Genomic DNA, 17,493 nt, shown 5'->3' on the forward strand with positions numbered 1-17,493 from the left:
GGATGTCGGCCCGCCACCTAAAACTCAACATGAGCAAGACTGAGTTCGTCATCTTCCCTCCCAAACCCGGTCCTCTCCCAGACTTCCCTATCACCGTGGATGGCACGACCATCCTTCCCGTTTCTCGGGCCCGCGATCTCGGTGTCATCCTTGACTCGTCTCTCTCGTTCACCCCACACATCCTATCCGTTACCAAGACCTGCCGGTTTCACCTTTACAATAGTGCCAAGATCCGCCCTTTCCTCTCCACCCAAATGGCTACCTTACTGTTACAGGCTCTCGTTATATCCCGGCTAGACTACTGTGTCAGCCTTCTCTCTGACCTCCCTTTCTCCTCTCTCGCCCCGCTCCAGTCTATTCTTCACTCCGCTGCCCGGCTCATCTTCCTGCAGAAACGATCTGGGCATGTCACTCCCCTTCTTAAACAACTCCAGTGGTTGCCTATCAACCTCCGCTCCAAACAAAAACTCCTCACTCTAGGCTTCAAGGCTCTACATCACCTTGCCCCTTCCTACCTCTCCTCCCTTCTCTCTTTCTACCGCCCACCCCGCACGCTCCGCTCCTCTGCCGCCCACCTCCTCACCGTCCCTCGGTCTCGCCTATCCTGCCGTCGACCCCCGGGCCACGTTCTCCCGCGGTCCTGGAACGCCCTCCCTCCTCACCTCCGCCAAACTGATTCTCTTCCCCTCTTCAAAACCCTACTTAAAACTCACCTCCTCCAAGAGGCCTTCCCAGACTGAGCTCCTCTTCTCCCTCTACTCCCTCTACCACCCCCCCCTTCACCTCTCCGCAGCTTAACCCTCTTTTCCCCCATCTCCCTCCGCTCCTCCCCCTCTCCCTTCCCATCCCCTCAGCACTGTACTCGTCTGCTCAACTGTATATATTTTCATTACCCTATTTATTTTGTTAATGAAATGTACATCGCCTCGATTCTATTTAGTTGCCATTGTTTTTACGAGATGTTCTTCCCCTCGACTCTATTTATTGCCATTGTTCTCGTCTGTCCATCTCCCCCGATTAGACCGTAAGCCCGTCAAACGGCAGGGACTGTCTCTATCTGTTGCCGACTTGTTCATTCCAAGCGCTTAGTACAGTGCTCTGCACATAGTAAGCGCTCAATAAATACTATTGAATGAATAAATGAATGAAAAGATCTCAGGCCTGGGAGTCAGGGGACCCGGGTTCTAAGTCAAGCTCAGCCACTTGCCTGCTGGGTGATTTTGGACAAGTCACATTACTTTTCTGCCTCAGTTACCTCATTTAAAATTGGGATGCAGTACCTGTTCTCCCTCCTACATAAACTGTGAGTCTTAAGTGGGATGGGATTGTACCTAATCTGATTAACTTGGCTCTTACCCAGTGTTTATTACAATACTTAGCACATAGTAAACACTTAACATATACAATCATAATAATAATAATTATTGTTGTTCTTAATCAATGAAATTTATTTCATGCTCCTTATGTGCAGAACACTGTACTAAACACGTGAGAATGTATAACAGAATTAGTAGACACGTTCTCTGACCACAGCAAGCTTACATTCTAGAGGGGGAGATAGACATTATTATGAATAATTTCTAATATATAATTTAACAATATGCACATAATTTAAAGATATGTCTTGTCTTATTATTTAGTGAACAACAGTTTTGGGTTTACCCAGTCCCCACCATGTGTGACTTTTGCAGGCATTAATTGTGTTCCTTCTCAGGCTTCATCTTTTCAAGCTGGAGAGTCTTGACATCTTCAGACTACCCTTGGGCCAAAGCTTTTCCATCTCCCTGACCATGTCAATGACTGTCAGGTGACAAACAATTCAATTTCAGGTCAGAGCTGCAGGGCGATGGAATTGAATAGTCTTTTTAAGATGTTCACAGATGCCCCTCGGACAGCTGTGATGGTCCTTTCTTCCAGAATTCCACATCTTTGTCTTTGGTTATTCTCCTTGCCTTCTTTCTCTTGGGTTGGGGATATAACAACAACAATAATAATAATGAGTATTTGTTAAACGCTTACTATGTGTTAAACACTGTTCTAAGCACTGGGGTAAGTGCAAGCTCATCAGGTTGGACACAGCTCATGTCCCACATGGGGCTCATGGTGTTAATCCCCATTTTACAGATGAGGTAACCGAGGCCCAGAGAAGTTGTGAGTTGCCCAGGGTCGCACTACCCAAGGACTCCCACCTTATATGTCCCCTAGGTCCCTAGTTATTATTATTAAGTGCTGTCAAGTCATTTCTGATTCATAGCGACTCCATGGAGATACCTTCCCCAGAATGTCCTGTTCTCTGTGACAGATGACCGAGCCAGGGTTAGAACCAAGGTCCTTCTGACTCCCAGGCCAGGGCTCTGTCCTCTAGGCCAAGCTGCTTCCCAATATGTCTGCTAACTTAGTACAGTGCTCTGCACATAGTAAGCGCTCAATAAATACTATTGAATGAATGCTAACATCCCTAACGTAACGTATCATTTTTCTTGCCTTACACTGTCGAGTCATTTCCCTCGGCGACTCCATGCACACATCTCTCCCAGAACGCCCCACCTCCACTTGCAATCTTTCTGATAGTGTATACATAGTTTTCTTGGTAAAAATATGGAAAACGTTTACCATTGCCTTCTTCCGCTCAGTCAATTTGAGTCTCTCTTCTCCATTCTCTCTCGTGCCGCTGCTGTCCAGCACAGGTGAGCCACTGCCCAAGGTAGGAATGGAATAGGTATTCTTCTACTTGACTCTCCCTCCCTTAGTCGAGACTGGTAGAGTACTGGAAACTCTCCAAGTGTGATCCTGAGAGGGGAACCTATCATTATATACCTTTATTTACTGATTTATGTCTTTTTCTCTACCTTCTTCTTTGCTCTTTTGCTTTTCATCCCCTTTCTTTCAGACACTTTTCTGTTACTCTCTCCTCTGTCTTGGAGAAGCAGTGTGACCTAGTGTTCAGGGCATAGGACTTGCAGTCAGCAGTCCTGGATTCCAATTCTGGCTCCTGCACTTGTCTGCTCTGTGACCTTAGCCAAGTCAATGAATTTGTTGTGCCTCAATTTCCTCATCTGTAAAAGTAGAGATTAAATACTTACTCTCTCATCGACATGGCCTGTAAACCATGTGTAGCAGAGGCTGTCTGATTTAATTGTGTCTACCCCAATGCTTAGCACATAGGAAGAATTTAGCAAATACGACAATTATTGGTCTTTACCATGTCTATGTCTACTTTAAATAATCAAAGCAAAATATTGACTCCTAGCTGCTTCCTCATTCCGGAGGCATTCCCCAATTAATCCCCCCAACTTTTATGGTCATTCCACCCCCAAAGCCAGCTACCGTTCTGTGTACTTATCTCTTTTATTATTGATGAATAATTATAATAACTGTGGTATTTAAGTGTTTACTATGTGCCAGTCACTGTACTAAGCACTGGGGTGATTACAAGTAGATTGGGTTGGACACAGTCCCTGTCCCACATGACTTCACAGTCCTATTCCCCATTTTTCAGATGAGGTAACTGAGGCCCAGAAAAGTTGTGACATTCCCAAGGCCACACAGTAGACAAGGACCTTCTGACTTCCAGGCATGTGCTCTATCCACTGGGCTAGGCTGCTTACATGTTCATTATTTATATCTGTTCTCATACTCCTTTAGTTCCTTGAAGGCAGGGATCGTGTCTACTCATTCTCTTGTATACCTTCATTCATTCATTCGTTCAGTAGTATTTATTGAGCGCTTACTATGTGCAGAGCACTGTACTAAGCGCTTGGAATGAACAAGTCGGCAACAGATAGAGACAGTCCCTGCCGTTTGACGGGCTTACAGTCTAATCGGGGGAGATGGACAGACAAGAACTATGGCAGTAAACAGAGTCAAGGGGAAGAACATCTCGTAAAAACAATGGCAACTAAATAGAATCGAGGCGATGTACATTTCATTAACAAAATAAATAGGGTAATGAAAATATATACAATTGAGCGAACGAGTACAGTGCTGAGGGGATGGGAAGGGAGAGGGGGAGGAGCAGAGGGAAAGGGGGGAAAAGAGGGTTTAGCTGCGGAGAGGAGAAGGGGGGGTGGTACAGGGAGTAGAGGGAGAAGAGGAGCTATACCTCCAAGCATTTAGTACAATGGTGTGCACACAGGTGCTCAATAAATACTATCGATGGCTTGATTTATTATTTCATCAATTTACATTGGCTTGTTTTCTTCTTAAGCAATTAAACTTCTTGAGATTAGGACTCCCATCTTATATGTCCCGTAGGTACTGTCGAGTGCCGTCGAGTCGTTTCTGATTCATAGCGACTCGGTGGAGATTCTTTCCCCAGAACGTCCTGTCCTCTGCCATAATCCACAACCTTTCTAATTGTTCTTCCGTTATTGTTGTTATGGCCTCTATCCATCTAGCTGCTGGTCTGCCTTTTCCACATTTTCCGTGGTCATTTCCTAACGTTAGTGTATTAGGTACCTAATAATAATAACTGTGGTATTTGTTAAGCACTTACTATGTGCCTAGCTCTGTACAGAGCACTGGGGTAGATGCCAGACAATCACACATGGAACTCACAGTCTCAGGCTGAGGGAGAACAGGTGTTTAATCCCCATTTCTCAGTTGAGGAAACTGAGGCCCAGGGAGTTTAAGTGAATTGCCCATGTTCACATCATAGGCAAGTAGCAGAGCTGGGATTACAACCCACATTCTTTTAATCTTAGGTCCATGCTCATTCTGCTAGGCCAGACTTCTTCTTAACCAAAGTCTGCACACATAAAGCAGTCAACTGATATTATCAGTGTTGGTGTTTTTGATGATGACGTTCAAAAGCAAGATGTCTGGGCTCAGCAGCCATAGGGCGAAGAGGCAATTGGAAAAATCATTACTCTAGTGTCGCTTCAAGATCCTAAAGAGTGGATTATCAATAATGCCTATAGTGGCTCTAAGGATAACATAGATGCATTGGAATGATCACATGTGTAATGAGTGGATTCTTGATCAAATGGTCCTAAAGCAAAGTTATTTAAACTGTGATCAATTGTACAATTCCGTAGTAGTGTACTCTTTCAAGGGCTTAGCACAGTGCTCTGCACACAAGTGCTCAATAAATCCCATTGATTGGCTCTGGGCAGCTGTCGGTAAAACAAAGAAAATGAGCCATACATTGCTGCAGCAACAGCACCCCCATTAACTTAAAAAAAACCCACAATGTGTGCAATCATTGGAAACACTACAAAGGAATCCAGCAATTTTGTCAGATTTCCCTGGAATGTTTCTGGCAAGTCTTGATCTGGAACTCTTTCTGGAGACTGGAATACTGGAGGTCTGTATGTATACATAAATTATGTAAATGAGGCAGCTCAACACGAAGGGTAGAAATGCTACAGAACTTGATGCTGATGAGATTTGACCCTACAGAGATTTCCCACCATTTCCCCTCGCCCCCCTCCCCCCTCCCCCCCATCCCCTTTAAAGGTTCCATGTACAATTTAGGCTTAGGCATACTGATGTTTGGCTTTTTTCGAGTGGGGGTTTGTGAACTTTATATAATAATGATGATGGCATTTGTTAAGCGCTTACTATGTGCGAAGCACTGTTCTAAGTGCTGGGGAGGATACAAGGTCATCAGGTTGTCCCACGTGGGGCTCACAGTCTTCATCCCCATTTTACAGTTCAGGGAACTGAGGCACAGAGAAGTTAAGTGACTTACCCAAAGGCACACAGCTGAGAAGCGGTGGAGCTGGGATTTGAACCTATGACTTCTGAGTCCCCAGCCCATGCTCTTTCCACTGAGCCACGCTGCCTCTCTGTCTGCACATAGGAATTGATTCAAGAATTGATATTGCCTTGGAATACATGTTTAGTGTAAGGATAGTCGGAGGGGGGCACCTTGAAGTGTGACTATTTAAAGAAGTTTCTCCTGACTGTGAGTGAATTTGTTTTTCACTGTCCCTCTGACAGACGTGGATTCAGAGTAGTGCTAATGGTTGGGGTCGCCCTTTTCCCCTTCCAAAATGGCCCATGGACATTTCTAACATGAGGATAGACTATTTTCCCCCCTTCAGCTTTTCTTACGAACAACGGCAAGTCAGTATGGTTTGGCTGTCCCTCAGTAAGTACTCATCTTTGCAGGCCCAAGACTTCTGCAGTAGCTCTGAGCCAGAAAAGAGTGACAGTGATATCACAGTGGACATGAGAGTATGAGTTCAGCTGAAAAAACTGCCATCTCAAGTATATAATAATAATGAGTTTGGTATTTTTCAAGTTCTTACATTGTGCCAAGCCCTCTATTAAGTGCTGGGATAGATACAGGATAATCCTGTAAGGAACAGTTCCTGTCCCATCTGGTTCTCACAGTGTGAGGGGGGGAAACCAGTATTGGCTCCCCATTTTACAAATGAGGAAACTAAGGCCCAGAGAAGTTACGTGACTTGCCCGAGGTCGCTTAATTTGCCCACTTGCCCAGGCAGATGGCAGGGTCGCAATTAGCACCCAGATCTCTTGACTCTAGTGCTCTTTCCACTAGGCCACACTGATTCTCACCCAGGATTTAGAGATGTGAAACCACATTGGCCAAAAGGTTAGATAGATTTAGGTGGATGCCTGGCTAAGCTTATCACGGGCCTTCAATGTCCTTAGTTTTGGGCCCCCTTCTCTTCTCCACTTATACTTACTCCCTTAGAGAACGTATTCACTCCCATGATTTCAACTACCATCGCTATGCAGATGATTCCTAAATATATATCTTCCGCCCTGATCTTTCTCCTTCTCTGCAGTCTCATATTTTCTTCTGCCTTCAGGACATTTATACTTGGTTGTCCCACTGACATCTCAAACTTAACAAGTCCAAAACAGGACTCCTCATCTCTCCACCCAAACCCTTTCCTCCCCATGACTTTCCTGCCGCTGTAGAGAGCAACACCTTCCTCCCTTGTCTCACAAGCTCCTGACCTTGGAATCTTTCTCATTCAACCCACATATTCAGTCTGTCTCCGGATCCTGTCGGTTCAACCTTCACGTTGCTAAAATCTGCCCTTTCCTCTCCATCCAAACTGCTACCACATTAATCCAAGCACTTATCCTATCCTGTCTTGATTACCGCATCAGCCTCCTTGCTGACCTCCCTGCCTCATTTCTCTCCCCACTCCAATCCACACTTGACTCTGCTGCCCAGATCAGTTTTCTGCACAGCTGTTCAGTCCACGCTTCCACACTCCTCAAGAACCTCTAGTGGTTGCCCATCCACCTCTGCAACGAACGGATACTCCTTAGAATTGGTTTTAAAGCACTCAATCACCCTGCTCCCTTCTACCTTAGCTCCCTGATTTCATATTATGACCCAGCCCACACACTTCTCTCCTCTGATGCCTATTTACCTCGATTTCACTGCCAACCCCTCGCCCACATTCCGCCTCTGACTTGGAATTCCCTCCCCTGTCATATATGACATCTCTCTCTCTCCCCATCTTCAAAGCCTTATTAAAATCTGGTTTCCTACAAAAGACCTTCCCCTTCTTCATCACCCTCGTACTTGGATTTGCACCCTTTATTCACCCCATCCTCAGCCCTGTAGTGCTTATGTGCATATCCGTAATTCATTTATTTACGTTGATGCCTATTTTTTCCTCTTCACTGTAAGCTCCTTTAGGCAAGGAATGTCTATCAACTCTATTCTGTTGTACTCTTCCAGGCACTCACTACAGTGATCAATAAATATGATTGACTGATTGATCCCAGTAACCCAGAGCAAAACGTTCACCTTAGACTTTGCCTGAAGTCTTCCTTCTGACCTCCCCAACCTTGTGCATGCACCTCAACATCCTCATAAGGTTTTAGCTGCTGGAAGGAAACAGTAGCCTCGGTCAGGGCTTCAGGGAAGGTCAGGATTACTCTGCTTCCCCCTGTTCTTATGGTAGAAGTTGCTCTTCTGGTCTCAAATGGGACCTTTCACCTCCATTTCTGAACCTGTTTTGTAAATATCGCTTCTAGCACCTTTAATAGATGAGAAATTTCACAGGGGTGTTTTTGCTTTTCAGCCTCAGTGCCAAAAAGAAACAGAGCTAATGTAGACATTGTGCAGGGAATGACCAGGGTAAACTTGTCAAGGTCTTTATTTCACCCAGATGAGAACCAGCTGTCCAAAACTCTCCCCCAAAGGAACACTTGGGTTGGCTGTGTCGGCCTTTAAGTGAACTACAGGGGGCCACTGGAAAGAACGCCAAGGCAAACGTCCATTTCTCTCCTCTCTGCATGTTTTCATCTCCTTGATTCTGAGGCAGCCACTGCCTCAGAGGTGGGACCAACAGTGGGAGTTTGAGGCCTCTACCTTCCTCACCTGCCTCCCACTGATAGTAATTGTCCCTCTGATTCCTGGGGACCAGCAAGGGCTTAATATTGATAGCAAGCCTTTCTTTGTATTGGCCAGAAACTAGGAAGCTTTGGGTTTCACCCACAGATGGTTCCCGTACAATGGAGATGCTGGGATACAGCTGCAGCCGTTGATCAGTCCTGCGGAGAGGTGGCCTTGGGAGAGGAGGGGTTTGATTCGAGGTCCGAGCTTCTGATTTTGCCAAACGTGGACACCCGTCATTTATCACGAAGTCCTCTTTGCTGAGTCTGTAGAGCAGGTTAAGGTCATTGCTGGTCACAAGGGTCCTCTTAGTGGCATTAGATTGGCTTAAGAGGGGAACTTTGTCTTCCAGAACTGAAGTAGACGATGGCAACGGGGCACTTTTCTGTACTGTTGGAAGGTGTGACTAACCCTCTTAGGAAGAGACGGATCCAAGTCCTCTGGCGGAGTGAGAAGCTGAGTAACTCCATCCCGCCCTGCAGTCCGGAGAGAGCTCCAGGCTTTTAGGCACAGCTGTATGTATGTTGAGGGCAGACTGAGAGTAGACCAGGGGTAACCCTCTAACAAACAGTAGGGTGCCATATGGCCGGCGGACCTTCTCCCTGTAACCAAGTACCCTGTTCTGGAGGACATTCCTTTATTAACTCTTACAGAAGGCCCACAGTAAAGCGTAAGGCAAGGAACCTGAAAGTTTGTATTTACGAATGGTCTTCAGCAGGAATGAGAGCTTTTCAGGGAGGAAGGCCTGCATTAAAGCAAGTTCTAGCATACTTGACCTCTGCTGTGAAATGGGTGCACCGTGAAGAAAACTACTGATCAAAGCCCGAAGGATTGTTCTTAGAGAGAAGCAGCGTGACCTAGTGGTTAGAGCGCGGGCCTGGGGGTCAAAAGGACCTGGACCCTGGTCCTCTGTGTGATCTTGGGCAAGTCACTTCCCTTCTCTGGACCTCAGTTACCTCATCTGTAAAATGGGGATTAAGACCGTGAGCCCCATGTGGGACAAGAACTGTTTCCAACCCAGTTTTCTCGTATCCACCCCAGCGCTTCGAATGGTGCCTGGCACATAGTACGTGCTTAACAAATACCACAATGATTATTATGATGATGATGATGATGATGATGGTGATGGTGATGATGATGATGATTCCTTGAGCTACTTTTGAAATGATGCCACCCTCCTCCCTAATTATCCTCTTCCTGTTGCTGTCTGCCCAGCCCCATCCTGACTTGATTTAAGTCTACCGTTCCATTCTGGAGGGAGAGATCATTTCAGGTAGCGTGCCTGTCGCCATCTAGTTTCGAAGGGCAATCTCCTCCTGAGCCCTTGGCAAATAGGCTAAGCCAGCCCGAAGGCCTAGTGGTGATTCTCTGAGGCCTGTCCCCAAACTGTCTAAGGACACCGAGAGGACATGTACTCTGTGGGTGGTGGGTGTGGCCTGGGAATCCATCAGGCAAGGCCATCACAGGCTAAATATAGAACTGGCCGCTCTTCTTCTTCTTGGAGCAATAAGCAGTAACAAGCGGTAACGCTTGGGCGGGCCGGCAGGCCGGCTGGCCGGAAATTGAGCTCCCTCCCCCACCCTCCGCCCCCTCTCTCTCCCTCTCTTTCTCTCCCTCTTTTTCAAACGATGGCTTGTATTTAATCCTGCTGTAATTTAAACACCTGCCTACATGGAATTCAGGCAATGTGTCCCTAGCCCACACATTCAGATATTTGCTCACCTGCCTTCCTTGGAAAGCTGGCTGTAAAATAAACACTGTTTTGGTGCTAGCTGAAAAATGCACCGTGGTCGTGGCAACGGACGTGGGGAGAGGAAGGATGGTGGAACATCTGGATGAATGCCTCCAGGGTAATGGGTAGCAAAAAAGGAGGCGGAGAGCAGGGTGGAACATCTGGCCAGCAGGCGCCGAGGCTTTGGACCTGGGGAGGGGAAAGGGAGTATGGTGGCGGGAATATGTGGCTTTAAGCTCACTGACCGGATGAAGGAGCAAGGTGGGAGAATGGGTAGCAAAACGTTAATTACTTTCAAATTTACGTGCCTTGTTTTTTAATCACCGTCACTGTTTCCCCACAAATGAGCTGGAACCCTCTGGCTGGAATTCCTTAACTATCCAACCCCAGCCCACATACTCTGTTGCTCCGCTGATCGTTGGCGGTCGGGTGGGCTATAAACAACCAGGTGTGCCAGGAAAGCTTGAAATGCTGTGCCAGGTGGAATGTTTTTTTTCCCTGCCCTTGTATTGCTTCATACCATTTCAGAGGGCATTTTCATCCCTGCTTTCCATCCCGTGTCCATAAGGGAAAGAGGAGATTCCAATTCCATTGTATGGTTTCTTTCCCTGCTTTAGCAGTAATAGTATTTATTAAGCTGTTAAGTGTGTGCAGAGAACATCACTAAGCCCTGGGAGAAAGTACACAGCTGGGAATTAAACATGCTCGCTGTCCCTCTTTATTCACTGTCCCTTCACATTTTTGCATTTGGAGGTGGTCAAAAGCAGGGGCTTTTGGATGAAGAAAAGCAAGCCAAGTTTGTACATTCAATAATCCTCATATGGTTACGATTTGGAATTTATGAGGTTTTCCGGGTTCAAATACTTAAGCCGTTGTCATTCTATTCTGTCGTTTGACCCATTTTTGGCCCAAATCCCCAAGTCGTGTAGAAGAATCCTATTTTGGAAACAGTGATGGCACCCATTCCTTTGAGCAAGTCACACCTGTCCATTGCTCTTTTCTAAAAGTCAGAGGGTCCACGGGATGACAGGGAAGAGAACCAAGTGAGGTGAATGGTCGGCTTTCAGGCCAAAGTGGTGTAGTTCTGAACCAGGCTGGGTTCAGAGTGAGTTCATTTTGTCAGTCAGTCTGTCAGTCGTATTTATTGTGCTCACTGAGTGCAGAGCACTTGGGAGAGTACACATTCCCCGAAGTGACGGATCTTCTCCGTTCATTCTTTCCGGTGTGAGACTCCTAAGAGGAGAAAGATTGGGGTGTGATGATGGAGGCCTTCTTGTTTGGGGTTGAGATACAAGCACATTAGAATATCAAATGAGAGTCCCTTTAGTGAACTGATATTTTGCCCCACACTGACCCTTATGTGCCTTCATCGAGTGAAAGGAGAATATGCTCACAGAACTCGGCTTGATCCAATGCGGAGTTCTGGTCAGAGAGCAGTATGATGATGTAACAAATGGTTATTTCCTTGACTTGCTGTGTCAATAGTATTGGCACCCCCAAAGCTGAGGAGGCTTGGCACATCCCAGGAGACTCACAGAGCATCTGGGGAGCCTGCCCAGGCCACCGCTGCCGCCAGAAAACCCAGATCGGGCTGGGCATGTTTCTCAAATTAGAGGCTCCCTCTTGGGGCTGAACAGTTCTGGGTTCATCATCCAGGCTCCAGGGTGTTCAGAGGAAGCCACGGGCTTAGGAGTCAGAGGTCATGGGTTCTAATCCCGGGTCCACCACCTGTCAGTTGTGTAGCTTTGGGCAAGCCACTTGACTTCTTGGTGCCTCAGTTACCTCATCTGTAAAATGGGGATTAAGACTGTGAGCCCCAAGTGGGACAACCTGATTACCCTGTATCTACCCCAGCGCTTAGAACAGTGCTCGGCACATAGTAAGTGCTTAACAAATACCTACATTATTATTATTATTATTAGAGAAGCAGCGTGGCTCAGTGAAAAGAGCCCGGGCTTGGTAGTCAGAGGTCATGGGTTCGAATCACGACTCTGCCCCTTGTCAGCTGTGCGACTGTGGGCAAGTCACTTCACTTCTCTGTGCCTCAGTTCCCTCATCTGTAAAATGGAGGTGAAGACTGCGAGCCTCACGTGGGACCACCTCATTCCCCGTTATCTACCCCAGCGCTTAGAACAGTGCTCTGCATGTAGTAAGCGCTTAACAAATACCAACATTATTATTAAGTTCACACAGAACCAGAGTCAGAATTCTTCAGGACCCTTTTAGAAGTCCAGTGGAAGGTTGGCAGGTTCCAGGAACTACCCCAGTTCACTGAACCAAGGACCACTCCAGCCCCATCCCACACTTCCCAAAATATGTCTCCCAAGGCCTGGCAAGGCCCCCAGTGCCTCAGATGCCTTTTCAATGCCATAGGCTTGTGGGACTCAGCACAGGGCAGTACTCCCCAGCCTGGGCAGTAGTTTGACAAAGTACCAGACACCCAGTCAACAGTCCTGGAAGTCCTATGCGATCAATCTGTTTAACTTTTGCCTGTTATCAGTGGGGTCAATAGTATTTGAATCTGTTTGATATCGTCCATGGTAAGTCTGATCTAACTATTTCTGTTGGAACCTGTAACATTGAGACACCGGTCCAAACTTCGGTGATTTCCCCGTGGCAGCCATGACTTGGAAAGGAGGTAGAGGGTTGCTGTGTAGAGAGGATGCAGTTCTACGGGTCTACCATACATTTTCATTAGACCTGAGTTCATAGCTATTGGCAGAGTTAGTCAGAGTTGTAATTGGGGAGGTTGCTCTTAAAAATCATTTCCCCTCACTGTCACAATGGTGTTTTCCCTGGCTGTAAGGATAGGAGGTCTGATATTGCTGGACTGACTTTTTCTGCTAAATTGGGATGAAGAGCTGTTACTGGATTGACACTGGCCTGAAAAGCTTCTGGGCCTATCTCTTAGACTTCTACCTTTTGAAAGGTAGCTCCCAATTTCTGTAGATAAAGGTAACAGTCCCTTATAGCAGAGGCTTCAATCCCTGCATTAGTTTAACTGTTGAGTAGTAATAATAATTGTTATGATTACGATGATAACGCTGGTACTGTTGAGCGCTTACTTTGGGTCAAGCACTGTTCTAAATGCTGGGGTAGATACAAGGTGATAAGGTTGGACACAGTCCCTGACCCACATGCGGCTCACAATCTAAGTAGGAGGGAGGGGAATTTAATCGCCACTTTACAGATGAGGTAACTGAGACACAGAGAAGTTAAGTGATTGGCTCAAGTTCACACAGCAGACAAGTCGCAGATCTGGGATCAAAACCCCAGTCCTGTGACTCCCAGGCTTGTGCTCTTTCTACTAGCCACCCCAAGTTGGGACTTTTAGGGAATTTGATAGGACAGCCTAGTAGGTTCCTCGTTATTTGATTGTGATATGGGCTTTGAGATTTGGGACCTCCGATTCTGCTCCCCTATCTGATCAGTTCTGTTACCACACTCATAAAAAGCTGTTATCCTCAGTTCGGGAATTATTGAGTTTTTAACAACATTTGGCTGCTGGTCTTTTTTTGAGTCTTGACAGTTTTTGATTTTTCTTCTCTCTCTTTTTGTTTTTAGTTAACAAACCTGAATATGGCAAGTGGAAGCATAATCAGGCCGGGCACCTCCTCCACACCCCCAACCCTTCGTCCATCACACAACACTGGAGGCTCAATGTGGGCCATCCACTCAAATGCTCACGTGGCCGAAAACAGATGCATTCCATCAGGAAGTAGGTAGGTAAGGGGGAAGGGAGAATCTCTGGCTCTATTAGGGGAAAACTCGTTTGGAGCATAGTTGCTCCCAAATACAATTCTCTGACCAGAAATGCTTAGTTTATTTGAGAGTTACTGCTTTTAAACAGTGCTGTCTTCTGCCCACTTGAGTCGCAACATACTTTTGTGAAACAAAATCCAACGGCGGCTGAATAGCTCTTAGGGAGACAAGATAGAAAGGTCCTTTTGATTGTATTTGGTGAAGCCCTTTTTGTATGAAAGCTTACATTTCCAATCCCTTTGAAACTAAACGATGATCCTAATAATAACTGGGGTATTTCATTAACCAACTGCCAAAGGCACATGCTTAGCGATCCAGAATTATCAAAAGCAGAAAACTAGCATTCTAAATACAAGTTAAATTGTTGACTAATCTGTCATTAGCATACTAGAAAGGGCCTCTTTTTCTGAGCACAAGTAAATTCAGGGGCGAGATAATCTTTGGAAATTGATTTGTGTGATATTCGGTCGTGATGGTTGGTTTGATTTGTCATAACAGAACTACTTAGGTAGAACCAAGGACATCCATGGAATGAATCTCCAAATGGCAATTTCCTTCGGATTCATGGCTATTTGGAAAAGACGATTCCTTCCCCTGGACGACATAATTAATGCCTTTGCATTTGTGGACATGAAATGGTCACAGTAGAGAGAGAGCTTCCAAGAGGAGAATCAATTTGCTGGGATGAAGTTGGGAAATAATATAGGATAAGGACAAATCATGCCATAGATAGGAGATTGGATTGGATACCTAGATTGGAAAAGAGAGCATGATACCCTGAGTGCCTCTTCTTCAAATCGTCTTCTATCAAGAAAGTGATAAATAGATTCCTTTCTCCTCCTCTCAATAGCTGGTGGGTTCACTGGGATGCGGGGAAAGGTGAAGATTGTATTCTGGGATCCAAGCCAGAGTGGCTACTGCGTAATCCAAATAAAGGATATCTACAACAGGTGTACAGCTTCCCCACCCCCACTAGGCCTTTTCCAAGCCTCTGCCCAGCAGCCTAAAGGCATCTCATCTTGCTCTGAGGCCCAAAGAGTGACAAAGAGTTTGGGCATGAGAGCAAACAGCTGATAGTTGTAATCATATCAGCTTGTGGGTGAGACATTGACTAACAAGTATGCTTGGGAAGCAGAGTCTTCTCTGTCCAGACAACTCAGGTACTTTAACCGGGGCAAATGATCACAGAAGAGCTGTCTGTCACTCAAACCAACTACTGATTCACCTCAATCTAGGGAGAAAGGAACCATTTCTACGGAGATCTGCAGAGTTAGAAGGTCTGAGAGGCCAAGATTTTAGGATTTCTCTGAATAGCAGAGTCTTCAGAAAGAGCTCTTGTTTATTTTCCAAACAGTGTCTCCAGAACATTACCTGTAACATAATCCCTGCCGTCTCAGAGCTCATACTGTACCTACTACTCATGTTGAACAAACATTCATTCATTCATTCAATTGTATTTATTAAGCACTTACTGTGTGCAGAGCACTGTCCTAAGCACTTGGAAAGTACAGTTCAGCAACAGAGACAATCCCTACCCACACTGTGCTCACAGTTTAGAAGCGGAGAGACAGGCATGAAAACAAGTAAACAGGCATCACTAACATAAATATAAATAAATAGAATTATAAATATTTACATATATACTTGAGTGCTGTTTGGGGGTGAAAGGGAGTAGAGCAAAAGGAGTGAGTTGGGCCATTCGGGAGGGGAGGGAGAGCAGAGGAAAACGGGGCTTAGCCTGGGAAGACCTCCTGGAGGAGATTAGCCTTCAGTAAGACCTTGAAGGGGGGAAATGTGATTGTTTGGCAGGACTGAGGAGGGAGAGCATTCGAGGCCAGAGGTAGACCGTGGGGCGGGGGTCAACGGCGGGCGAGAACGGGGCACGGTGAGGAGATTAGCAGCAGGGGGAGAGGCAGGGAGGGACCTCCCAGTGGTCTGGGACTGTCAGAGGCAAGTTTCTTCCCTCTACTCTGTCCTTTTCTCCCTCCCCTCCAGTCGGGGGAGACCCAGTCCATGGCCTCTGGGAGTTGGTGCCCCAAGGAGCGATCAACTGGACTGGGGCCCAGCAGCTTTTAGGAAGGCCGCTTCGGCAGAACCATGGCCAGTGGTGGCAACATGGGTAGTGGGGTGTTCGGTTGCCCCCCCATTAGCCTAAAGCCCTGGATGATGGTTTTAATTGCCTCACATCCCTTGCCCTCTTCAAGAGTTCTGCTCGTTGTGGAGAAGACTACTGTACCATAAAAATTGTCATATTAGTTCAGTGCTTACTGTATGCCAAAGACTATCCTAAGCTCTGGAGTAGATATAGCAGCAGCAGCAGCATCAGATGATGATGATGGTAGCTGTTAAGTGCTTACTGTGTGCCAAGCACTGTTCTAAGCACTCAGACACAGTGCTTTTCCCACCCGGGGCCAGGTGAACTTAACTTAAAAAGGTCATTGAGGAGGCATAGGAGAGGGACGTGGAAAAGAAGAGAAATGCACATGATTAAAGCTTATTTGAGGCTTGCCTCTTGTGCCTAGACTGTATACTCATTTGGTAAGCTCCTTGAAGGCCGGAATCGACTCTATTGACTATTGTGCTCTTCCATGCACTTAGCACAGCACTCTGCAGAGAAAGCACTTGGTAAATGTTACTGAATGTTTGACTGATATGCCTTCTAGCCACAATCTGTGCCTGACATCCTATACTTATGCTTTGGGCAAGTGAGTTGGAGGAGGGCAGCCTGCTCTGAAAACAACCCCTAAAACGTTTGAAGGGTCTCCCTTTGCAAATCAGCAGTGTTTCAGGAGCATAGCCCACTGTGACAAGTGGCAGAGCTGGGATTCGAACCCATGACATTTGACTCCCAAGCCCGGGCTCTTTCCATTGAGCCATGCTGCTTAACACCGGGGGCATGATAGCGTCCTTTGGAAATCCACCCAAGTCGACCTGACCTCGAGCGTATTTCCATTGGGGCGTTGCCTTAAAACAATTCCCTTCCCCTCCCCGGTCCCTGTGAACATTCCTAGCTGTGGGGCACGGTGGCAGGAGGTCAGTTGAGGGAAACGGCGCTTTTCAAATCTTCCACTACTGACACCCAATTGATGCCACCTCCTGCGCAGCACGCTCTGAGAAGGCTGCCTCTCTTGCTTACCATATGAAGCTGGCCCACAATGGGAGATAGCACTGTGTATCCCCAGCTGCTGGGCAGGAGCCTCAGTGGTTGAAACGGCCACAGGTGGAAATAGTTCCCTTGGAGCCGGCCCGGATTAAATTTCTTTGTGGGCTGAGGCCACTGCAGGCCGCATTTCACCCATTCCTGCTCTAGAGTATGCCTGGTACTCAGGGTCATCTAGTCTTGGTGTTTTTCCAGCTGCATGGGACCCAGTAAGTCAGTTACCATCAGGATATAAAAGTGTTAAGAGGCCTGTGTTGCTCACGTCTCACCTAAAGAGAACGGGCTGGGGGCAACACTGACATTTTGCATGGCAGCACCTCACTTCTTTCTCTGCAAACTCCTGAGCCCACGTAGCCCAGATCTAAAGAGGTAGCATTGAGTTGTTAAAACAACGGCACCTGAGCCATATATGCTTATTCCAGAACAGCTTCCTTTCTGTTTTCCTATTTCTCCTCATCTCAGAAATGCTAGATCAGTTTGGGAGCAACTGAGGGATACGAATATCCT

The 17,493-nt window shown here is 46.6% G+C and overlaps 1 protein-coding gene across 10 annotated transcripts in view; it reads left to right on the plus strand.

Annotated features, from left to right (window-relative positions):
* The window catches only part of TTLL5 (tubulin tyrosine ligase like 5), a 234,578-nt gene that overhangs the window by 107,970 nt on the left and 109,115 nt on the right, over nucleotides 1–17,493 (plus strand). For all 10 annotated transcript variants that reach the window (XR_005659888.1, XR_005659889.1, XM_039911662.1 and 7 more), the window contains one exon: nucleotides 13,629–13,786. Coding sequence is in view for 8 of the 10 variants with exons in the window: in XM_039911662.1 (XP_039767596.1) it covers nucleotides 13,629–13,786 (158 nt within the window). In the remaining 2 variants the exon portion in view is untranslated. The remainder of the gene's footprint in view (nucleotides 1–13,628; nucleotides 13,787–17,493) is intronic.

This window comes from Ornithorhynchus anatinus, chromosome 1 (assembly GCF_004115215.2).
Source record: "Ornithorhynchus anatinus isolate Pmale09 chromosome 1, mOrnAna1.pri.v4, whole genome shotgun sequence".
Taxonomy (NCBI): Eukaryota; Metazoa; Chordata; class Mammalia; order Monotremata; family Ornithorhynchidae; genus Ornithorhynchus; species Ornithorhynchus anatinus.